The sequence below is a fragment of the Typopeltis vanoorti genome, chromosome 11 (assembly GCF_054136105.1).
Source record: "Typopeltis vanoorti isolate ZY-2024b chromosome 11, IOZ_Tvanoo_1.0, whole genome shotgun sequence".
NCBI lineage: Eukaryota > Metazoa > Arthropoda > Arachnida > Uropygi > Thelyphonidae > Typopeltis > Typopeltis vanoorti.
The window spans coordinates 54,364,149-54,389,667 of NC_143559.1; the positions used below are offsets into that span (position 1 = coordinate 54,364,149).

Here is a 25,519-nt window from a genome sequence, read left to right on the forward strand (position 1 = left end):
GTCTCTTTCCTATAGACTGTGAATTGTAGATAGCCATCTGGTTGGTGAAGAATCAAGAGGTCTAGAAAGGCTAACTGCTTATTTACTTCTACTTCTAGGGTGAACTGGATCCTTGGATGAAGTGCATTAATTTTTGAGAGAAACTGTTGTAGTTCTTCTGAGGTGCCCCCATATGGCAAAAATGTTGTCCACATATCTGAACCAAATGTTAAGTCTGGGTGTAATGTTGTCAAAAGATACGCTGTTCGAAATACTCCATGAAGTAGTTGGCAATAGCAGGAGATATTGGATTACCCATTGCTGTCCCTTCGATTTGTTGGTATCACTGGTTTTTGAAGGAAAAATAACCGGACTTTATTACAAATTCAAATAATTTGACAATGTCTGGAGGAAATTCTTGGTGTAGTAATTCTATGCTGTCTGCCAACGGAACATTCGTAAGTAGCGAAACAACATCTAGACTAATCATAATCTCCGAATCGTCTAGATGCAGATCTGAAGTCCACAGAATTTTTTATATATGTAGCAGTTCTTCTAGTTGAAGAAGTGAGTAAATTTGACAGAAATTTTGATATTTTGTAAGTGGGACAACCTATACAGTCTACAACCGGTCTTAATGGAATTCCTGGCTTATGTACTTTTGGAAGACCATATAATCTCGGTTGGCGCCCGAAGGAGGTCTTTAGTGTTTTCTTTTTATCTTCATCCCATATCGATATTTTTTCTATAAGGGCATAAAGCTTTTTTATTTGACTACTGGTAGGATCTGAAGTGAGGGGCCTATAAGTCGAATAGTCGCGGAGTAACAGTGATATTTTTCTCTCGTATTCTCTTCTGTCTTGGATGACTACAGCCTTCTCTTTGTCAGCTTTCGTAATAATTAGGTTCTTGTTATTTTTTAGTGATTTCAGTGCTTATTTATTTATTTAGCGTATGGCTTACACATGCAAAGTTACATTACATTAATCCTTAATATATATGGACATAGTAATAGACATATGTACAATAAGATGACATAGTACAGTCATAAAAGAGACACTCAAGAATAGGCTACAACTGAATGTCCAGGTTGATTATTCAGTCGACTGCACTTGGTTATTCAGTCGACTGCATGGATGAAGTCTGACAGGTTTCCACTGTATGCACGTAGGACACATTCTGCTATAATATGATTAATTGTCTGGCGGGGTGATCCACAGTCGCACCTGGGTAAGGTAATCATGCCCCATTTGTAAAGATGGTCTGCTCATCTGCCATGGTTGGTGCAGATTCGGTTAAGGGCACACCAAGTTTTCCAAGGTAGGTCAAAACCCGAAGTTATCTGTGTTGGGTTCCACTAATTCATGGAAGATCCCTGTTTAAGTATTACACCAGAACTCTTTCCACTTCTCCTTCATGTTGAAGCTTGTCTCTGCAAGATTTTTTGCTGTTAAGATTGGAGGGTGCCTTGACTTTACCCTGTTTATTTCTAAGGGTGGGATGTCTTCATGAATTGGAAGATTTTGGATTTCCATGATTTTGCTGTATTCATGTAGAAGAAAGTTGGATCTGCAGATGTATGGAGGTGGGATGTTGCTTAGCACTGGGAGCCAGTAGGTTGGGGTAGATTTTACAGTTCCAGAGATAAGGCACATAGTGGTGTTAAGCTGGGCATCAACCAAATACATATGGGTGCTGTTCAGCCATACGGGTGAGCAGTATTCAGCTGTAGAGAAAACGAGGCCAAGAGTAGTGCAGCGAAGCATTGTTGCTGAGGCACCCAAAATTGTTCCACATAGTTTTTGCAGCATATTGTTTCTTGTTTTTAGCTTGGATGCTGTGTTAATGAGATGTGGTTTAAAAGATAGTGTTCTATCTAGAGTGACGTCCAGATATTTCGGGAATCTGTTGTAGTGTAGCAGTTTGTGGTTGAAGTAGACCATGAGTTCTTTGTTAGCCTGGTTATTGTTCAGGTGGAAGCATGAAACTTGTGTTTTGCTAGGATTCGGGCATAATCTCCATTTGCTGAAGTATTTATCTAGGACTGCAAGGTCGTTTGTTAATGTATTTTCCATTGTAGTAAAATTGGTGTGTCTGGTGGCTAGAGCAATGTCATCAGCATAGCAAAACTTCTTAGAGGCTGTATGAGGCATATCTGCGATGTATAAGTTAAAAAGGAGGGGAGCCAGAACTGACCCCTGTGGTAATCCATTATCCAGTGTTCTTTGTTTGCTTTTGTTCTCGTCCATACACACTTGGAACAGGCGGTTGCTTAACATGTTATCGATTAGTTTTGCTATTGTTTTGCAAGGGACTGCACGGAGCAGCTTGCAGACTGCACCATGCCTCCAGACTGTGTCATAAGCTGCAGTAAGATCTACAAAAGCTATAGCTGTTTTCCGGCATTGTTGGTAGCCTGCCTCTATATGTGTGGTGAGTGACAGAACTTGATCACAGCCGCTTCGTTTATGTCTGAATCCAGCCTGTTCCACTGGGACTTGTTCTAATATCTTAGGGGCAATTCTATTAAGGATGAGCCTTTCTAGGAGCTTATAGCAAGTGCTAAGCAGGGCAATTGGTCAGTAGTTTTCTGGTTTGTTGTTGGTTTAGCCTAGTTTTAAGATAGTGATAATTTTTGTCCTCTTAAACTCTTTTGGAAGTCTACCAGTCTGGAGGATATCAGAGAAAAAGCAAGCCAACCACTGTCGAGCTTTTTGGCCTGATTTCAGTGCTTTTTGTCCAACATATGATAGGTTCGGCCACGGAGGCTTGGCGTTAAAAATAATTTTTGCACACACAAATCTTGTTCTGTTAGCTGTTTTTTGGGGTAAGGATCGAATACCTCTGTCTGTGCTATGGAAAAACTCTATTATGGGTACTTTATTCTGAGCAATTTGTTGTTTAATTAGCCTCGTAATGCCTGCGATGATGATGCCTGTGATACTCAGGTGACAATTCTACGAATAAAAAATAATTTACGTGAGTTAATTCCGTTATTATAATAGTTAGTAATATCTCTACTCGCGGTATTTCCTTACTGAAACTTATATCAAGACTTCACGGAGAGGCTACTTCCAAACGATGTGCCAGATACAGTAAAATATTAGTTAAGAAGGCGAATTGCATTAACAGAATAATATTCCTAAAGCGATGTAAGTTGTCTCAGGTTATTCCTACTTGCTGTAAACTAAAAGAAGTTTTTAAGTCTCAAAAGAGCCCATCAGATTTATATAAAGGCCAGTAGGTCACTGTTAAATTGTCAGCTACAAGAAGCAAAGAAATCTCTTGCCCTTCTGAACAAAGAAATAATAGATATCAAGAACGCTATAGAACTAGTATTAGAGGCTGAAAATTTTAACACCGTTTTACACATTTCATCGATGTCATACCGAAAGGTTTTTAATGCTTCCCGTGATAAATTGAAATGCAAGTTTGATTCACTGGTGAGCCAAACCAAATCTAGTAATACTATCATTGATACAGATAGAGTAGTGATCAACATATCAGGCCGCCCACTTACAGACAGCGAACGTTTCGTTCTCTCAAAAGGGCATAATTTTGCCGTTGATCCAAATAAAGTACCCATAATAGACTTTTTCCAAACTTACAAAATATCAAAATTTCTGTCAAATTTACTCACTTCTTCAACTAGAAGAACTGCTACATATATAAAAAATTCTGTGGACTTCAGATTTGCATCTAGACAATGAGGAGATTATGATTAGTCTAGATGTTGTTTCGCTACTTACGAATGTTCCGTTGGCGGACAGCATAGAATTACTACACCAAGAATTTCCTCCAGACATTGTCAAATTATTTGAATTTGTAATAAAATCCGGTTATTTTTCCTTCAAAAACCAGTGATACCAACAAATCGAAGGGACAGCAATGGGTAATCCAATATCTCCTGCTATTGCCAACTACTTCATGGAGTATTTCGAACAGCGTATCTTTTGACAACATTACACCCAGACCTAACATTTGGTTCAGATATATGGATGACATTTTTGCCATATGGGGGCACCTCAGAAGAACTACAACAGTTTCTCTCAAAAATTAATGCACTTCATCCAAGGATCCAGTTCACCCTAGAAGTAGAAGTAAATAAGCAGTTAGCCTTTCTAGACCTCTTGATTCTTCACCAACCAGATGGCTATCTACAATTCACAGTCAATAGGAAAGAGACTCATACAGGCCAGTACATCCATGCTGAATCACATCACCATCCCAGCCAAAAGGCAGGTACTATAAAAACACTAGTTCATAGGGCCAACTCCTTTTGTTCTTCAGAAGAACTTTTACAAAAAGAATTACAGTATATTAATTCCTCCTTCATATCCAATGGCTATAAAAAGTCCTTCATAAAAAAAGCTTTAAGTAGTCTTGCTCCAGCATCCTCTTCAAGTACAGAAGAACCTACACGTATACCTATCCCCTATGTACACGGGGTTAGTGAATGCATAGCTAAGGTGCTAAAACCACTAAATATCTGTGTGGTTTTTCGACCCATCAGAAAAATCTCCACATTCCTAATGTCTCCGAAGGACAAGCTCCCACATCTCAGCTATCCAGGTGTCTACCAGATTTCCTGCTCGTGTGGATTATCATATTTCGGACAAACAGGAAGATCTGCTCAGGTCCGGTTAGAAGAACACCAGTCGTACATCCAGTACCTTGAACCCGAACAGTCTGGAATTGCAGAACATGCCATCAACACCAGACATAGAGTTAAGTGGAACAAGACAAAAGTCATTCACAAAAGTCAGTTCCTAATGGAACGGCTATACAAAGAAACATGTGAAACATTACTTCACTCCCCTAACCTAAACCGATCCGATGGTCTACGTCTTTCCCCCTTGTGGGAGGTAGTACTTTATAAAGTAGCAAATCTTTCCTAACATATAATTGTATATACATATATATATTTATATAAAAAAAATTAATTATTATAATTTAATAATTAAATAACTAAATAATTAAATTTAAATTATTAAAAATAAATAAAATAAATAAATAATAATAATTACATAAATTTAGGAAATTTAACCTTAGCTACTTAGGTGGCGCTTTGTGAATATAACAGTTATTGTTTAATTAGTCTTGTACCTGTACTGATGATGCATGTTATACTCAGGTGAAAATTCTACGAATAAAAAATAATTTACGTGAGTTAATTCCGTTATTATAATAGTTAGTAAATATTTTTTTTTAAATGATAAAAAGTTATAGATGCACATATTAGTGCTGTGGGTGGCTAAGAGTTACATAAGCCAGAAACACTACTTTAGAGAACAGTCTTTTTTCAAGCCACTTCAGGCCTATAATAAACAGTATGGTGTGTTCTTATGCTGCTGATGGAAATCACCTACCACCTAAAGACTTTCACAAACACCCCTGCTACAGTGAGATTCAAACACTATAGGAGAGTGGGATTGCCATCAACCTGTCCAACCGAGTGGTGTAGCTAGAACTTTTGCCGCCCGGGGCAGTCCCTGAGCTTGCTGCCCCTCTCAATACAAACCAAAAATACTGCAAAAAGTCAAAATGACGTATAGGGAAATAAATTAAAACACATTTAATTAAATTTTCCTTAAATTATATAGTGAAAATTAAAACACTATGTTTATTTTTGAAGTGAAACTTTAATTTCAACATTCTAAAATGTTATATTTCTTGTTTTTCTGTTAGAAAAATCGTCGATGACATTGGCGAAGTCTATTTCATAGTAATGTAGGTAATTCTTAATCAGTTTCATTTAGAGAAACTCCTCTCACAACTAACAACACTTACAGCAATTGTGAGGAAAATTCGCAGTAGTATTACAATATTTGGAAACAAGTTCTCGAGATTGTATTTTAGAATTAACTGTAAAAGTTCAAAAAGGTTCAAAGTGCCGCCTGGGGCGGACCCCCCCACAGCTACGCCGCTGGTCCAACCTGAAATGTTTTATATTTCAGTGATATTTGTGATATAAGATTTAGCAAGTTAACATGATAACACAAGAAAAGGACTGAATATTTTATAATAATATTTTAATAGGCAGCTATTTCAACCCGAAAATTACAGATCATCAGTGGCATCAGGCTGTTTGAATACAGACTAACACGTGGACAGTGGATTATTTAAAATAGTGAGAGTCACGTGATGTTATACATGGAACAGTGCAAATGGATAACAAAAGAAACATTATTTTAAAAAAATTGTTACTGTTTGATTAGAATAAGATTCCCATATTTTCAATAGTGACAGGCAATCATTCTGATTCAGGTTTGGATGGTGGAGTAAGGACTTTGTGTTTTTTTTTTTAAACAAACATTCAAACTTATGGCAACAATGATAGGGTAAGTGTTTCAGACCATAGGATATTTACTGTGTGGTCAATATCAATTCCATGGTGTACTAGATCAAAGTTATATCAGATTTTTTATTGGCAATGCAAGATAGGTGTTCTTGCACTCTTTTCTCCGCTTAATATCAGTTTGTCTGAAGTAAGAAAGGGACAGTCACACAGAACTTACTAAATGCCAGGAAGAGTCAGATTGGTTATCTTTATAAGATGGAAGCTTTAATGATGTTTGTTGAAAAGAATGAACGTCACCACTAGATTATACTTTTTAATGTATCTAGAGATTGGTTCCAAGATGCTGGAAATGTGTGGAAATAGGAACAGAACAATTGCTTCAACAATGAAACAATTATTATTATTATTTCAGGCGACTCCAGGAGTCCTTAGACTCATCGAGGGAGGCCCTAAACATCATGTCCACACAACTGTGCAATTACATTCTCACAGTATCTATCATACCTTGCCTTGAACTCGTTCACCGTCATAGCACCCACAACAGACTCTGGCAGCTTATTCCACTCATTTACCACTCTAAAAGTAAAGAACCCAGCTCTAACACCCCTGCTAACCACACTCTTGCCCAGCTTCCATAGGTTTCCCCTAGTTCTCCCACCACCAGTCCTGATCTCAAAAATATCCTCTGAATTAATCCTATAGAATCCCTTTAGCAATTTGAATGTCTCAATCATGTCTCCCCTTTTCTGCCTATCAACTAGTTTCTACAACCCACAAATCTTCAACCTGTTCTCATATGGTTCATTCCATAGACCTGTTATCATCTTAGTCACTCGCCTCTGGATCCTCTCCACATCCTCCCCATCAAGAAGGAACCGAGGTGACCAAATCTGGGCACAGTAGTCGAGATGAGGTCTTATCAAGGCTCGGTACAGAGGTACAATAACTTGCTTGTCTCTGCTCGTCAAGGTATTTTTCAACAACCAAGTGAGTTGATGAGCTGATTTAGCTACTTTTGCAGTGTGCCCCCTAAACTTCATCTCCCTATCCACCAACACTCCCAAGTCCTTGGCCTCATCAATCTCTTGGAGTACAGTTCCACCAATGTGGTATACTGCTGCTAATCTTTTCACCCCAAAATGCATAACCTTACATTTTGTCACATTAAATTGACATCCATTCTCCTTAGCCCAGAACTCCAATCTATCTAAGTCATCCTGCAAGACTTTGACATCTTCTGCATTCACTATTGCCCTACCCAACTTTGCATCATCAGTGAACAAATGAATTGATCCACTTAGATCCTTCCCTATATAGTTAAATGTCCAAGAACATAACCCTGTGGCACACCACTAGTCACAGGCCGTCTTTTGGACTCTACTCCTGAATAAACTACTCTTTGATATCTCTCCATCAACCAACCACCTATTCATCTCACCAAACCTATATCCATTCCCATATGTTGTAGTTTACGGATTAGTATTCCATGTGGTATACTGTCAAACGCCTTTGCCAGGTCCAGCAGTATCATTGTAAACCCATTTCCCTTATCCAGTATCCAGTATCCAGTTCAGTTGTCACCTTGTTATAAAACTTGAGCAAGTTACTGAAGCATGATCTACCCTTCACAAAGCCATGCTGTTCCCTGTACAGTATCTCATTTTCATCGATCTATTCTTGTATTTTTCCCTTGACTACTTTCTCCAAGACCTTGACAACGACTCCTGATATGCTGATCGGTCCGTAATTTGCAACCGTAGTCTTGGATCCTCCTTTATGTAGTGAAACTATTTTCCCCTCTTTCCACACCTTCGGGACTAAACCAGACCTGAGACTCAGATTAAACAATATGGTCAAGGGCACTGATAATTCCTTAGCCGCTTCACGCAAGACCCGTGCTGGTATACCATCCAATCCCACAGATGTGTTCACATTAAGGTTCTGTAATAGACTAGTCACCTCCACTTCATTCATCACTATTCCCGTATAAACTAATGGTTCCTTCATTTTTTCAATGTCACCACTTGGATGATATGCTTTTGCAAAGTGCGCGCTCAGTAACTCCACTATATCGACTGATTCAGTGACCTCCTTACCATCGTCATTCCTTAAAATCATTTTGCCGTGTACAGTTTTTTTCTTACTTGCAGCATATTGAAAGAACTGTTTGGGATTCTCTTTTGCTTGCATAGCTAGTTTCCTTTCATAATCCGCTTTTGCTTTTTTTACCACACTCGTTACCTTTCTGGCCTGCACTTTATACCGTTCGTGTGCCTGCAGGTCACCCCCTTTCTTTAAATTCCCTCCACAGTTGTTTCTTTTTTTGCAGCTCAAGCTTAATGGTGTTATTCATCCATTTAACCCCTACTTGTTTTACTATTCGGACCCTAGGTATACAATCAGCCCTAACCTCCTGTAAATGCCCCTTGACCACTTCCCATGCTCTATCGACGTCCAGCCCTTGCTGTTGTACATGCCATGGCACTGATCCAAGCAATCTCCTAAGCTTGTCATACTTGCCAGCACGGTAATTCCACATATACCCTGTCTTAATCGAAAATTCCACACCTTTAGCCACCTCCCAGGTCAAGACCTTATGATCACTCTCACCAATAGGTGGCAACATGGTCATATTCATTACAGTCAAATTCTCAGATGCTATTACCAGGTCAAACACTCTCACACCCCTAGTATTTTCAATTACATGCTGTCTCAGATAGTTATCCCTTAATAATTGAATAAAATCCAATTCCTTCCTCCCCTATGTCCTCTCTTCCTTCCAATCAATGTTACCATAGTTGAAATATCCCATAATAATTACCCTCCTTCCACTCATTTCATCAATTTCCCTATGCATACTATCTCCACCATCTATTCCATCACCTGGTCTATAGCAGCACCCAACTGTATATTTTATTCTGCCAGTCTCACTCTCGCACCAAATAGCCTCAAATGAGCTCCTTTCACTATCCTGCGATACAACTTCAATTCTCCTTGGCTGCAGTTCATCAGCTATCATCAATAATACCCCTCCCCCCATTTTATTCTCTCTGTCCCTCCTAAACACACTATAACCTACACATTCTATCCCACTAACTATATCATCTTCCATCAGCCATGTTTCACTAATGCCAATAAGCTGTGGCCAGGAAGAGCCAATCAAGGCCAAAAAATTCTTCCTTCTTGTTCCTAATACTCCTGGCATTAGTATACATGAAATGCAGTGATCCCTTAGTCCCACCTCTATATTGATGCGTTATTCTAAATGACCCATTCCCATTTTTTGTCCTTAGTGCTGGCTCGGGTACATTATATACATTCTTACACTCATCTGTCTCACTGATGTCTGCATATCCATTCCCCCCCCCTCCTTGGTAGTTCTAGTTTCCCTGGGTTTGCACATCCATTTTCACTTCATTCAGCAACACTCTTTCCAGTGTCCGCACACCAAGTCCATTCAAATGCAGGCCATCCATCTTGTATAAGTCCTTTCGCCCTTCAAACTCATTCCACACATCCACGAATTCCACACCACACCGTCTGCATAATGTCATTTGCGATTATGGCCCCCCTTCTAAACTCCTCTCTGTCATACCGCGGCAACAGACTAACCATTCTAACTCTGTCACTCTTTTCTTTCGCTACCTTTAACAATACTTTCAAGTCCTCTCTCATAAAAAATTTATCACCTTTCAATTCATTCGTACCCGCCACAATTATTAATTCTTTCACCCTCTGTTTTTGCACTCTAATACTCTCACTTACATCCTTAAATTTCGCATCCGATAAGTACGATTTAGTTACACTGCCATCTATCACCCCTCTTAATAACGAGTCACCAAACAATACATAGGTTTTGTATCATTGTTTTGTAAATTTTTTTTTTTTAAATAAGCCAAGCTCAGACAACAGTGAAACAGTATGAAGGATTCCTATCCCATACATATCTTGCATCTTGGAACCAATCTCTAGAATCCTTAAAAAGTGTAATCTAGTAGCTACATTCGTTTCAACCAACTAACATCATGATTTCTATTGTCTAAAGATAAACAATCCCTTATAGCTCTTCCTGGCATCTACCGACTTTCATGCGACTGTCACCTTCCTTACTTTGGATGAACTGGATGTCCAGTAGAGAAAAAAAATGCAAAAACACCTACCTTACATCGCCATTAAAAAATCTAAGAAATCTGGCCTAGCACACCAGGGAATTTGGTGCCAACCACAATGAAACATGCTTACTCCATTGTTGCTGCTGTACGTGATACAGTTGATATATCAAGGGCGAATATTCAGGATGTGCTAAGTGTGCAGTGCTCATCCACCGAATAGCAATATCACCAATATTATATTTTTGCATTCATTCCCATTAAAGACTCCCCTAATTGTTTTCAGACTTTGTGTGATTCCTAAAAGTAAACACAATATACTGATGTTTCATGAAGAGGACATTTTTTGACATGTAAACATTGCATCAGAATTGCCCATTTGCCCCCCCTCTGCAGATGCCCATATCTGTGGTATCTAGTCTTTGGTCAAGTGTTTTATTTCTAACCCAGCTCTCAGATCCAGCTAATTTAGTGTTTTGACTAATTTCTCTCTATTCAATTGACTTCCTACCATACCAACTTTGATTTTTGATGAATTATTTATTCGTCTGCATAAAGCAAAGAGCTGACATTAACATCTCCAATTTTGATATCATGTTTAATACCACTTTCCTTCATAATGTGGTCCATATAGATAATGAATAACAGATGGGATAATGTACATCCTTATTTTCATATTTAATTTACAATCTTCACTAAAAATTGTGGTTAAGTAGCTGAAATATTTTACTTGTTCTATAGGTTCTCCATTCACGATGCAATTGATATTTTCAATGTTTCTGCATATTTTCATTGTCTTCATACCAAATTTGTTACAACAGTTATTCAATTTAGTCAGAGAATCTTGCAGACTTGTAGCGGAATTATTTAGAAGTTTTATGCGGAATTATTTATTCATCTGCATAAAGAAAAGAGCTGACATTAACATCTCCAATTTTGATATCATGTTTAATACCACTTTCCTTCATAATGTGGTCCATATAGATAATGAATAACATGTGGGATAATGTACATCCTTATCTGACACCAGATTTAACATCAAACCATCTTCCTGTACTTCCTTCAATTCTAACTGCTAACTTACAACTCAAATAAAGACTAAATATTGCTTGATATAATGCCCCACTGACACCATACAACTGTAGTATTTTGAATAACTTTTCTCTTGGCACTTTGTTTGCCTTTACCATATCTACAAAACTTATTACAGATCCTTGTCATAATCCCAGCTGATTTCTCAACTATTTGTTTTAACATGTTCATTGCCAATCAAGCGATATCGCGTGATGCGAGTTCTCACCAAATGGCTGATCACGTGTTATCACGTGAACGTTGCTAACTAAATAAAAAAATTAAAAAAATTTGGCCACCACACGAAATTCCAATTTTCAGCTTGGCAATGAAAGTGTTAAAGTGAAAATCTGATCTTGGCAATCTCTATTTTGACTGAATTGAGCTTGTTCTTCACCAAGCTTCTCTTCTACAATCCTTCTCAACCATTTCTCAAGTATACTTCCATAAATCTTACCAGGAACACTCAGTAGGGAAATAGCTCTGTAATTCTCACATTCAGTTTTATTTCCCCTTTTTGTGTATGGGTACAGTGAGAACTCTACTCCAATCATCTAAAATTCATCTCTTGTTCAGGCCTTCTGAACTATGCAGCGCCACTGCAAGACTTTTATACGTTCACACTTGAACATTTCTGTTCAGATATCATCTACTCCTGCTGCCTTTCCACATTTCAGGCTTTTGATGGCCTTTTCTACTTCAAGTATGGATATATTCCTGATTGCATTGAGTGTTTTTTACCACTGTGCTGTCACTGCTTGTTTGTTTCATTTAACAATTTTTCAAAGTAATTGCTCCATACATCAAGGATATCTTTTTCTCCAGTTTTCATATCACCTTTATCATTTCAAATTCCTTTTACTGCACTCTTTCCTGCATTTCTGAGGTTTATCAACAGCCTCCAGAATATTTTGCCATCTTCCTGATATTTATTTTCTATGTTCTTGTCAAAGTCTTTCCATGACTTTTGTTTAGCTAGTTTTACCCACTGTTTAGCCTTCTTACATTTGTCTACGTATTCTGTAAGAGAACAAATTTCCCAGCAATTTAGATATGCTTTCTTCTTTAATTTCCTGTCCAACATGGAGTTCTAATTTTTCTATCCTTGCAGACAACCTCACCACATGCCTCTCTGGCTGAATCAATGTTTTCTTCAGGGCTTGCCACTGAATCTCCAAGGTTTGGTTCCTGTTCTCAAACTCTTTCATTTTTTCTTGAATAATGTTCATGTATTTTAGTCTACAGTTCACATCTGAGAACTGCTCAACTTTTATTCGCTTTAAAACTTTCTTACACAGCCTTCTTTTCAATACAAAGTCCAATTTTATCCTGCTCAACACTAAATTCCCACTGGTTCTGGATACTCTTGTGTCCAGAACCACTGAGAAAACTTCACTTTCTACAATAACTTATCCAATGAGACTTTTCTTGTTCCTTGCATCTTCTCTTCATGTGAATTTCTGCACATTTTTATGTTGGAACATTGTGTTAATAATAACCAGTCCATGAACTGAGCAGAAAATAACAGGTATTTGCCAATATTATTAGCTTTGCTCTTTTCTCCAATTTTTCCAAAATATTTTTGTAATTCTGACAATCATTTCCTACTCTGCTCTTTAAATTCCCAAAAGACCAACTTTTCCTTTTTCATTTTGTCAGTTGCTTTCTCTAAAGCCTCAAAATATTCCTCCACTTCTACCTTATTAGAACCTTCTGTGGGACCATAGGCAGAAATAAGTCTCATTGTCTAGTTCCCCATTCTAATATTTGCCCACATCACGCTACTTGATATGGCCTACCATTCAAGAGCAATAATCTTGTATTTAGTGTTGAATACAAGACTAATCTTTGCCCTGAGCATGAATATAACATTTTTTATTTATTGCTTAGACAGATCTCGCCAGCTTTTGTCTTTTTTGGTTCGGTTACCCCTATTATATTGATTTGGTACTTATCTAGTTCCTGAGCCAGCTCCATTTCTTTGCGTTCAGGCTTCTTATGTTGATAGTACTGATCTTGAACTCTGGTGATGTTGAGTTGGGTGTGTTTCAGGATTTGTTCTAGTAACTGACTTTTCACTGTTCACCCTGTTTCCCTGGTGAAAACAACATGGGCCTTGTTTAACCAGGCAATTTCCCAACCAGCATGAAATTCTGTCATGTTGTGCCATCATTTTATATGTGGTTTAAGCCAATATGAATACAGTTTGGTTGGATAAATCCCAAATTGCCAGCCTATCCTTGTTTGTTCAGTATCCAGGTAGATACCTAACAGGGTGCACCACGAGAAGATGAGGACTGCACATTAGGTCAGAAGTCCTGGTCGATTCTCTCCATTCCTTTAAAGGCTATTTGGAGGTCTCCTCTCAGTTATACAGCTTTGACCCTAAATGTTTTAAGAGTGAATGTGAACAGAACAAATTACATGATAGTAGAGAGTATTGATTGAAGACCAGAAAATGTAAACATTGATAATTATTTAAAATAAAGAGCCAATGGGGTGCTTAAGGGTCAAAGCTGTATAACTGAGAGGAGACCTCCACATAGCCTTTAAAGGAATGCGGAGAACCGACCAGGGCTTCTGACCTAATGTCCAATCCTCACCTTCTCGTGGTGCACCCTGTTGGGTATCTACTTGGATACTGAACGGACGAGGATGGGCTGGCAATTTGGGATTTAGCCGACCAAATTGTATTCTTATTGGTTAAACCAAAATATAGAATGATGGTACAACATGACAAAATTTCATGCCGGCTGGGGCGTCGCCCGGTTAAACAAGGCCCCCGTTGTTTTCGCCAGGGAACCAGGGCGAACAGCAAAAAGTCAGCTACTGGAACAAATCTGAAAATAAACCCCAACTCAACATCACCAGAGTTAAAGATCGGTACTATCAACGTAAGAAGCCTGAATGCCAAAGAAATGGAGCTAGCTGAGGAATTAGATAAGTACCAGATCGACATAATAGGGGTGACTGAAAGACCAAAACTGGTGAGATCTTTCTGAGCAATAAATACAAAATGTTATATTCAGGCAATGACAATCAAGGAAAAGAAGGAGTAGCCATAGTATTCAACACAAAATACGAGGCTAATCTTCTTGAATGGCAGTCAGTCTCAAGTAGAGTAATGTGGGCAAATATGAGAATGGGGAACTGGACAATGAGACTTATTTGTGCCTATGGTCCCACAGAAGGTTCTACTAAGGTAGAAGTGGAGGAATTTTTTGAGGCTTTAGAAAAAGCAACTGACACAATGAAAAAGGAAAAATTGGTCCTTGTTGGGGATCTAAATAGCAGAGTAGGAAATGATTGTGAGACATACAAAAATATTTTGGGAAAATTTGGAGAAAAGAGCAAAGCTAATAATAATGGCAAATATCTGTTGGATTTCTGCTCAGGACATGGGCTGGTTATTACTAACACCATGTTCCAACATAAAAATGTGCACAAATTCACATGGAGAGAAGAGGCTAGGAATAAGAAAAGTCTCATTGACTATGTTATTGTTGATAGTGATGTTTTCTCCCTGGTGCAGGACACCAGAGTGTACAGAGGATTTGAAATCGGAAGTGATCACTATTTAGTTTTGAGCAGGATAAAATTGAATTTCATATTGAAAAGAATAACATGTAAGAAAGTTTTAAAGCGAATAAAAGTTGAGCAGCTCTCAGATGTGAGCTGTAGACTAAAATACACAAAGATTATTGAAGGAAAAATGAAAGAGTTTGAGAACAGGAATCAAACCTTGGAGATTCAGTGGCAAACTCTGAAGAAAACATTGATTGATTCTGCCAGAGAGGCATGTGGTGAGGTTGTTTGTAAGGATAAAAAAATCAGAACTCCCTGGTGGACACAGGAGGTTAAAGAGGCAGTGAAGGAAAAGAAGAAAGCATACCAAAAGTTCCTGTCAAATAAGTCAGCTTGTGCTCTTAGAGAATATAGAGACAAATGCAAGAATGCTAAACACCGTGTAAAACTAGCTAAACAAAAGTCATGGGAGGACTTTGGCAAGAATATAGAAAATAAATATCAAGAAGGTGGCAAAATATTTTGGAGGTTGTTGAAGAAGCTTAAGAATGGAGGAAAGAGTGCTATAAAAGGAATTAGAGATGATAAAGGTGACATGAAAACGGGAGAAAAAGATATCCTTAAAGTATGGAGTAATTACTTTGAAAAACTGCTAAATGAAACAAGCAGTGATGACAGCACAGCGGTAAAAAACACTGACCAGGCATGCAGTCAGGAATACATATCCATACTTGAAGTAGAAAAAGCCATCAAAGGCTTGAAATGTGGAAAGGCAGCAGGAGTAGATGATATTCGACCAGAAATGCTGAAGTATGGTGGTATAAGAGTCTTACAGTGGCTGCACTGCATAGTTCAGAAAGCCTGGACAGAGGGACGAATTCCCGATGATTGGAGTAGAGCTCTCATAGTACCTATATATAAAAAGGGAAATAAAACTGCATGTGAGAATTACAGAGGTATTTCCCTACTGAGTGTTCCTGGCAAGATCTATGCAAGTATACTTGAGAAACGGTTGAGAAGAATTGTGGAAGAAAAGCTTGGTGAAGAACAAGCTGGATTCAGGCCAAATAGAGGCTGTCAGGATCAGATCTTCACTTTACGACAAATAGTTGAGAAAGCATGGGAATATAACAAAGATCTGTATTTAAGTTTTGTCGATCTGGAAAAGGCATATGACAAGGTGCCAAGAGAGAAGCTATTCAATACGCTGCACTTATATGGTGTCAATGGGACATTATATCAAGCAATACTTAGTCTTTATTTGAGTTGTAAGTCAGCAGTTAGAATTGAAGGAAGTACAGGAAGATGGTTTAATGTTAAATCTGGTGTGAGACAAGGATGTACATTATCCCCTCTGTTATTCATTATCTATATGGATCACATTATGAAGGAAAGTGGTATTAAACATGATATCAAAATTGGAGATGTTAATGTCAGCTCTTTGCTTTATGCGGATGATGTTATACTTCTAAATAAATCCGCTACAAGTCTGCAAGATTCTCTAACTAAATTGAATAGCTCTTGTAATAGATATGGTATGAAGGTCAGCAATAAAAAGACAAAGACGATGAAAATAGGCAGAATCATTGAAAATGTCAACTGTGTTGTGAATGGAGAACCTGTGGAACAAGTAAAACATTTCAGCTATTTAGGCACGATTTTTACTGAAGATGGTAAATTAAATATAGAAATAGACAACAGAATCAGCAAAGCTGGTATGGTGGGAAGTCAATTGAATAAATTCATATGGAATAAGAGAGAAATTAGTCGGAACACTAAATTAGCTGTATACAAGACAGTGTTCAAACCAGTTTTAACTTATGGATCTGAGAGCTGGGTTAGAAGTAAAACACTTGACCAAAGACTAGAGACTTCAGATATGAGAGTCCTGAGAAAGATTATAGGCGTGAACAGATGGCATCAATGGCAGTATCATATTAAAAACGAGGATATTAGGAAAGAACTTGACATTGTCAGCATCCAGGAATGCGTAAGCAGAGCTAATCTCAGGTGGTATGGTCACTTAAACAGAATGGGCGAGGAAAGATTAGCAAAACAAGTTTTCTCTGCCATGTTGGCAGGAAAACGACCGAGAGGAAGACCAAGATATAGGTGGATTGATATGGTACAGAGTGCCTTAGACGATAGAAATATAAGATCTGATAATATTGGAGTGTTGATAAGTAACAGACTGATTTGGAGGAAAATTGTAGATAGGAGGTTAATAATGATGTAATTTTTTTTCATGTAGTACTATCATATCCTGTACACCCCTTGAGGGTACATGGCAGGAAATTGATGATGATGATGATAGGCTTCATTTTGGCAATGTAAACATTATTTAAATTAGTGATCTCCCACCATTATGGTGGGAGGGTAGTGACCTCCCACCATAATGTATAACATCATGCATCTCCTAGGAGATGGGTTTTACATTATGGGCTAAGTAGTAGAGAGTATTGATTGAATACTCTCTACTAATGTAGAGAGTATTCAATCAATAGTACATTAGTAGTACATTAGTAGAGAGTATTGATTGAAGACCAGAAAATGTAAACATTGATAATTATTTAAAATAAAGAGCCAATAGGCTTCATTTTGGCAATGTAAACATTATTTAAATTAGTGATCTCCCACCATTATCTGCTGCCATTATGGTGGGAGGGTAGTGACCTCCCACCATAATGTATAACATCATGCATCTCCTAGGAGATGGGTTTTACATTATGGGCTAAGAATAGCGATCAGAACTTCCCCACCTTTGCTACGAGTTGCCCTAGTTTGCACTACGTATGCTGGACTACGTGCTTTAGCTTATGCTAGTAGTCGCCGATACTTTTATAGTTACTATATTCGGCATGAAACTCTGATTCCGATCTTTGAGTTTCTTATTCGGTTTTAAAACAATGTGGGAATTAATATCCCCTTAATTTAAATAATGTAAACATTGATGATATTGAAAGTGTAGTGACAGAAGTTCAGGAGAATGTAGAAGACCTAAGTAAAGAAATTCTGCTTTAGCATGTAGTCCTTCACAGGAAAAAGCATGAGATTGAAAGGCTGTAGAAACAGCAAGATGTTAGTTGAACTGAGAACAGAAAAAAAAAAAAAAAAAACAAGAGGTCCAAAGCCAAAAAGAAAATTATAATATAAGAATAAATGAGAGAAAGAGCATAAGCAGATAAGTTTTTTACAATGATTCTAGGATAAGGGAAATACTTTACAAAAGTGCTACAAAATCTTGTTTCCCTGGTGTGAAAATTAATATTAATAATGCTATCAGAATTCAGAAAGAGAAGGTGAAAGAATTGATTGTTTTGGCTGAACCAATGACCTGAGAAGTGAGACGTATTGTATGAGGGAAGATGTGAAAGAGTTGTTGGAAGAAGTGAAAAAGAAGATTGAGAGAGTGAGGTTATGAGTCTGCTGCCATGCTATGATAGAGGTGAAATGTGAAGGAGAGTGATGATGACTAATGAATTAATATGCAGATTGTACAAAAGGGATCCTGTAGAGTTTGTAGATCTATCTCATGAGTTTGATGGGTGAAAAGATTTGTACAATACTAATGGACTGCACTTAAATGGATTCAGAGTTAGGTGTGTAGAGAGCTTTGTTCACTGAGAGTGTGAAAGTGCAAAGTTAGGAAAACTAAAGAAATTAGGGCAGATATAGTGCAGGTGTGTGTGTGAGAGAGAGAGAGAGAGAGAGAAAAATGCACAATCTAGTCTCTCAGACAACAAAACTCAAGTTGAAAAGGATGTTGGGGTCTAAGGGGATGCTGCAGTTTCTGTATACTAATGCTAGAAGCATCAGCAATAGGAGAAAAAAAGTTTTTGTCATTGGATGAATTGCAGCCAAGAGGAGTAGGAGTCAGTCAAGCCAGTGGCAGTTCTTTTTGAGGCAAATAGGACAAAATCTAAAATTGCTTGCTGCTATAGACCAGGGGTGCCAGGAATGATGTGGAAGACATGCATCAGCAGATTAGTACAATGAGTGCAAGTTAAGTAATTATTATGGGGAACATAATAATTACTCAACATAATTACTCAGCTTCAAACTTTCAACAGATTGAAAGAAGGAAAGATCACATGGTAGGAAGAAAATTGAATTTATATACTTACTGAGAGATTACATGAAGCAAAATGTGACAGAGGCTTTACTAGAGCAATCGAAGTTGGCCGGTTGTGGCTTTAACACACCAGTCATACCATTTGTTATCGGTGCACTTGGTAAATTTTCAAAGAAACTATCCAACTGTTTACAAGAATTAAACATCAGCCAATTAACCACATATGATCTACAAAAAATGACATTACTTGGAATGGTTCTTATTTTACGACGCTACCTGACAGGCTATTCTTAGATTCTTGGGTAAAATCTGAATTGCTTTGTATTACCAGTAAAATTGTTGTTTGAATGATATCTTGTTTTGGCTGTGTTTGACTTTTGTGAATAAAGTTATGATATATTCTTTAGCCAGCTAGTTGATTTAAGGGGATGAAAAAATCCTTAAGTCAAAAATTACCATGCTTGGCATTCAGGTCTCTGGAGACTGAGCAATGGAGCCTTTTTCATGCTGTTTCAGACATCAATAAAAAGGTGGTAGTTTCCCACCACAAGATGAAACTCATCTATCACTGAAGTCATTCATAACATCCATGCCACATTGAGATTTGAATTCACTTCCTGTAGTTTTTGAGAGTGGAACAAACCAGGTCAGCTGATATATCGAGACATCTGTAGAAACTCTATTGAAAGTCTCTGCAGTTCACCACGTGGTATCACTGAGTGAGCTTTGGTTAAAAAAGACTAAATACTATATTAAAGTTTGTTTTTTTTTTAAAAAAAAACACTTTAATATAGTATTAAAGGTCCTACTGGGATGCATACAACTTTTATAATGGCTTTTCATTCTTATCTTCTGGAGACTGAGTTTTTCATCTCTTTAAAAATCAACTGATCAACTAAAGAATACTTGTTTGATGTAAATAGAATTAACTGCCCTTCCATGACATCAGTTTGTTTTATGAAGGCAGGTTACTTAGCTATAAAGGAGGTGATGTTAAAAAAATAATCTCTATGCCATAACCTTCCCATTCAGATTTTAGACTTATTAAACAAACTTCATGCCTTTTAGTTTTCCATTAGCCATTATGTCTAAAATACAACCGAAGGCATTTGGTTGTAATCAGTTGACTTTACAGATTTTTTAAATGAAAAAAAATAAAAAGTAAATTTGTGTACGAAAAACTTCTTATGATCAGTAGTACTATTTTATTTCTTCAAGGGCCTGTATCGTGTGTTAGCTTTACTCGTGATGGACAGTGTATTCTTATTAGTTGTTTGGATAGTACTTTGAAGCTGTTGGATAAAGATTCTGGTGAAATCCTTTCTGAGTAAGTCTGAGAAAGTTTATGTTAAAGATTTACTACATAATTTAGTAAATAAAGCTTATATTTTTCTTTTATGAGACAGAGAAGAAAGGAATTTAATATTCCATTGAGTGGATTTTGAATTTATATGATGGTCTAAATCAGGGGTGGCAAAACTTGCTTAAAGTAAGAGCCACATATGATAAACTTTAGATGTTTGGTAGCTGCAAGACATGAACAAATATTACACATGCATTTTTATTGTTACATGCACTTTTTGTTACAAAAATTTTTATATTATAAAATACATGTATGTAATAATATGTATTGATGTATATAGTTTTAACAGTTTGTGATTTTTGAAACCAATACAAATTAACAGTAAAGTACATACATGTATATACCAAATGTTTTCAAAAACCTGACTGATCATTGTTTTAAATATTGAACACAGGCCACATTTACCAATAGGGCACAAGCTGGGTCCTCACTCTCTATGGGGCCACATTTTAAAACCTTACATTTGAACAAACATTTGAAAATTCGTGAAAAAAAATTCTTCTATATTGTCAGTAAAGTGAAAGAACATAAAGTTGTCTTCTTTTGTTGCACTGATATGAAGAATAAAAGAGGGCAAATTTACTATTACTAAATAGATTCATTGCAAAGGCTGATCTCTGGTCATTTCGGGGTTGATTATTTTTAAACATTTGAAATTCGTTTTTATTTTTGGGAAGAGACACAATAAATAAATTCATCATCATCATGCATATCAAGGATTTAGGCCTAGCATGGCCTGTTCCGGTCTTAGAAGTAATCGTTGAATCATTTAAGAGGACGTCCTGGTTTTCTTTTTCCTAATGGCTTGTACTTTAAGGCTTGTTTTGGTAATCTTTCTGTTTTCATTCTTTGAAAGTGTTCCATCCATTTATGTTTATATTTTTTAATTTTTTCTATTACTGGTTCTTGGTTTAATTCTTTCATAATTTCTTCATTTCTTTTGTGATCAAATAGAGTATACTTTGCAGTTTTTCTCATAAACTTCATTTCTGCTGTTATTAATCTTTGTTTGTCTTTTTGTTTTATTGTCCAGATTTTGCTTCCATACATTAAGACAGGTAGGGCTAATGTATTGTATACTTTTAGTCTGCTTTGTTTTTGAGCTAGGTTTGGTTTAAATATAGAGTTAATTACACCTGTTATTTTTAGATATTTTTCAATTTTTACATTTATATCTTTTTCATTTTCATATGTGATCATACATCCTAGGTAGTTAAATGAATTCACCTGTTCTAAGATCTTGTTATTTATTACTATTTTAGTTCTTGCTGGATCTTGTCCTTTAAAGGCCATAGTTTTTGATTTTTCTGTTGATGTTATCATACCATAATCTTTGGCTATCTCATTTAGATCTAAAATAGCTTTCTGTAAGTTATCTTCAGAATTTGTAATTATTATTTGGTTGTTCGCAAAGATGAGAGTGTTTAAGTTTACTGTAGGAGAAAGTTTAATTCTTTGATGTAAATTTTTATTCCATTTTATTATTATTTCATTTAAGTAGATATTAAAAAGAGTTGCTGAGAGGGGACATCCCTGTCGGACCCCTTGGTTTATCTCTCTCGTATATGATCGCTCGTGATTTAATCTTATTTGTATTTGATTATTTTCATATATACTTGTGATAGCTTTTAGGATATTATTTGGTATTTGTCTTTCTTTTAATATGTTAAATAATATGTTTCTTTTAATTTTATCAAATGCTTTTCCAAAGTCAATAAATGCAATATGTGTTTCTAAATTGTATTCTCTTCTTTTCTCTATTATTAATTTTAGGCAAAAGGCCGGGTCTATACATGATCGTCCTTTTCTAAGGACGATCATGTCCTTAGAGAAGCCAAAATAAATAAATGAATAAACAAAATAAATAAATTGTGCAGCAAAAAAGAGTCAAATATCGTAGGACAGTAAAGGAAATTCCAAGTAACACAGTACACATAAAGGCAAGTGACACAAAGGTGGCTCCACCACAGTTAAGCCGTTAACGGGCCTAAAATCACTGTTCAGGGATTAACGGCAGAGTGGGGGGGGGGGAATTGCATGATAAAAGGTGCAATAAAGTTGAGGTGTCGCACGGATTAGATCGTCGGCTTGTCGAGAGCTCCTGAAAAGATCAGTATTATTTTGTGTTAACATTAGATATTTTACCAGAATTTTAAGTAGTATTGTTTGCTTTTTGTTTCTTGGTGTGTCTGTGCAATTTTTGCGTGTTTTCTGTTATTTTAACTATTATTTTTAAGAAAAGATAGCGTACACATGGCACCGATAAAGAAAAAAATGGCGGCCAGGTCGCCATGCTTGCTTAAGAGTTTTGATGTAAAAGAATTTATGCAGTGTGCTGTCTGTGAGATGTATGCCTTGCGGAGAGCGGTGGGAGTCTGGTTAGAAAGTGATAGTGGAGTTAATATGTGTAGAAAGTGTAAAGAGAATGAGGACTTCAAGCGTGTTTCGTGTATCGAGACTGATATCGTTAACGGTAGTCAGAATGCAGAAAATGGCGGTGTACTAGAGAATTGCGTGGTAGTGCCAGATATGTGTGAGAGCGTCGCTGAAAGTGTAAATGAAGGTAGAAACACCGAAGGAATGGATGATTTGATCGATAACGAAAATGGTGTGATAAGTGCGAGTAGCGAAATTGCCCGTTTAAATGCCGCGATACACAGAGCCAAACGACAACTGGAGCGTATGCAAAAATGTGTGTTGAACGTACCGACAAATAACCGGCGGAAGTCTGTGACGGCAAATAATAGAATGTACGTAAACGTCAATAAAATGAAGGAGCGAGTGCTGTATGGGGATTCGCTATTAAGAGGCGTAATAATTGAGAGTTTAACGAAGTCGTACCAGCCGGGTGCGAACATAAAGGACGTCAGCGAATCTATTCGACTGCAAAAACAGAGGGTGAAAGAGATGATAATAGTGGCAGGAACGAATGATTTGAAAGAGGACAAAATGGAAATGATAGAGGATGTGAGGGAGTTGTTTGAGGTAGCAAAAGAGAAGAGTGAGAGAGTTAGGATGGTGAGTATCTTACCGCGGTATGACAGCGAAGTGTTTAGAAGGAGGGCCATAATTGCCAATGACTTTATGCGTGGGTTATGCATGGAGAGTGGTGTGGAATTTGTGGATGTGTGGAATGAGTTCGATGGGCGAAAGGACTTATATAAGATGGATGGGTTACATTTGAATGGAGTTGGTGTACGGAGACTTGAAAGAGTGTTGATGAATGATGTGGAAGTGGATGTACAGACTCAGGGAAACTAGATTTATTAAGAGGGGGGGGGAGTAGATATGCAGACTTTAGGGGGGGAAGTTAAGTGTATGAATGAGTATATTATGCCCGGGCGAGTACGACGGACAACAAATCAGAATGGGATAATTAGTATAAGGAATCAAAGTAGGGATGGGACAAATGGGCTTCTGCGATTCATGTACACTAATGCCAGGAGTATTAGGAACAAGAAGGAAGAGTTTTTGGCCATGGTTGGCACTTCCAGGCCACAGGTTGTCGGTATTAGTGAAACATGGCTGACAGAAGATGATAAAGCTAGTGGGATTGAATGCGATGGGTATAGCGTGTTCAGGAGTGACAGGGTGAATAAAAAGGGGGGAGGAGTGTTATTGATGATAGCTGATGAGCTTCAGCCAAGGAGTATAGAAGTTGAACTGCAGGATGGGGAAAAAAGCACATTTGAGGCTGTTTGGTGTGAGATACAATCTAGCAGAACAAAATATACAATTGGGTGCTGCTATAGACCGGGTGATGGAGTGGATGGTGGGAATAGTATGCATAAGCAAATAGAAGAAATGAATGGAAGGAGGGTAATTATTATGGGTGATTTCAATTATGGTAATATTGACTGGAAAGAGGAGAGGGCACATGGGAGGAAGGAATTGGATTTTATGCAGTTATTAAGGGACAACTATCTACGGCAACATGTATTGGAAAATACCAGGGGGCAGAGAGTGCTGGACCTAGTAATTGCAACTGAGAATGTGGCTGTAACGAACATGACCTTGTTGCCACCAATTGGTGAGAGTGACCATAAGGTCATGACTTGGGAGGTGGCTAAAGGAGTCGAATTTACAATTAAGACAGGGTATATGTGGAATTACCGGGCTGGTAAGTATGACAAGCTTAGGTGTGTGCTTGGCTCAATGCCATGGCATGTAAAACTGCAAGGGCTGGATGTTGATGGTGCATGGGAGGTGGTCAAGAACTGTTTGCAGGAGGCAATGGTTGACTGTATACCAAGAGTCCGAATAATAAATCAGGTAGGGGTTAAATGGATGAATAACACTATTAAGCTTGAGCTGCAAAAAAAGAAACAATTGTGGAGGGAATTTAAGGAGAAGGGTGACCATCAGGTGCATGAACAGTATAAAGCTCAGGCCAGGATGGTAACAAGGGTGGTAAGAAAAGCAAAAGCAGATTACGAAAGGAAATTGGCCATGCAGGCTAAAGAGAATCCCAAACAGTTTTTTCAATATGTTGCAAGTAAAAGGAAAAATGCTCATGGTAGAATGATCTTAAAAAATGCTGAGGGTAGGGAGGTAACTGAATCAGTCGATGTTGTGGAATTACTGAGCGAACACTTTGCAAGAGTATATCATCCAGGTGGTGGCTTTGCGGAAATGGAGGAACCAACAGCTTATACTGGAATTGTGATGAATGAGGTAGAGGTAACTAGTCTATTACAGAACCTCAATGTCAATACATCTGTGGGATTGGATGGTATACCAGCTCGTGTCGTACGTGAAGCGGCCAAAGAATTGTCAGTGCCCTTGACCATTATGTTTAATTTGAGCCTCAGGACTGGGTCAGTCCCAAGGGGGTGGAAAGAGGGGAAAATAGTTCCACTGCACAAAGGTGGTTCCAAGGCTGCTGTTGAAAATTACCGGCCAATCAGCATAACAGGAATCATTATCAAGGTCTTAGAGAAAATAGTCAAGAGGAAAATACAAGATTGGATAGAAGAAAATGGGATACTGTATCGGGGACAGCATGGTTTTGTGAAGGGTAGGTCATGCCTCAGTAACTTGCTCACGTATTATAACACAGTGACGGCTGAACTGGATAAGGGTAATGGGTTTACAGTGAT

The 25,519-nt window shown here is 37.6% G+C and overlaps 1 protein-coding gene across 3 annotated transcripts in view; it reads left to right on the forward strand.

The window, feature by feature from the left end:
• Positions 1-25,519, forward strand: part of LOC150101590 (WD repeat domain-containing protein 83-like) — a 141,927-nt gene that overhangs the window by 69,790 nt on the left and 46,618 nt on the right. For all 3 annotated transcript variants that reach the window (XM_090400397.1, XM_090400400.1, XM_090400399.1), the window contains one exon: positions 20,276-20,384. In XM_090400397.1, coding sequence (XP_090256523.1) covers positions 20,276-20,384 — 109 coding nt within the window. The remainder of the gene's footprint in view (positions 1-20,275; positions 20,385-25,519) is intronic.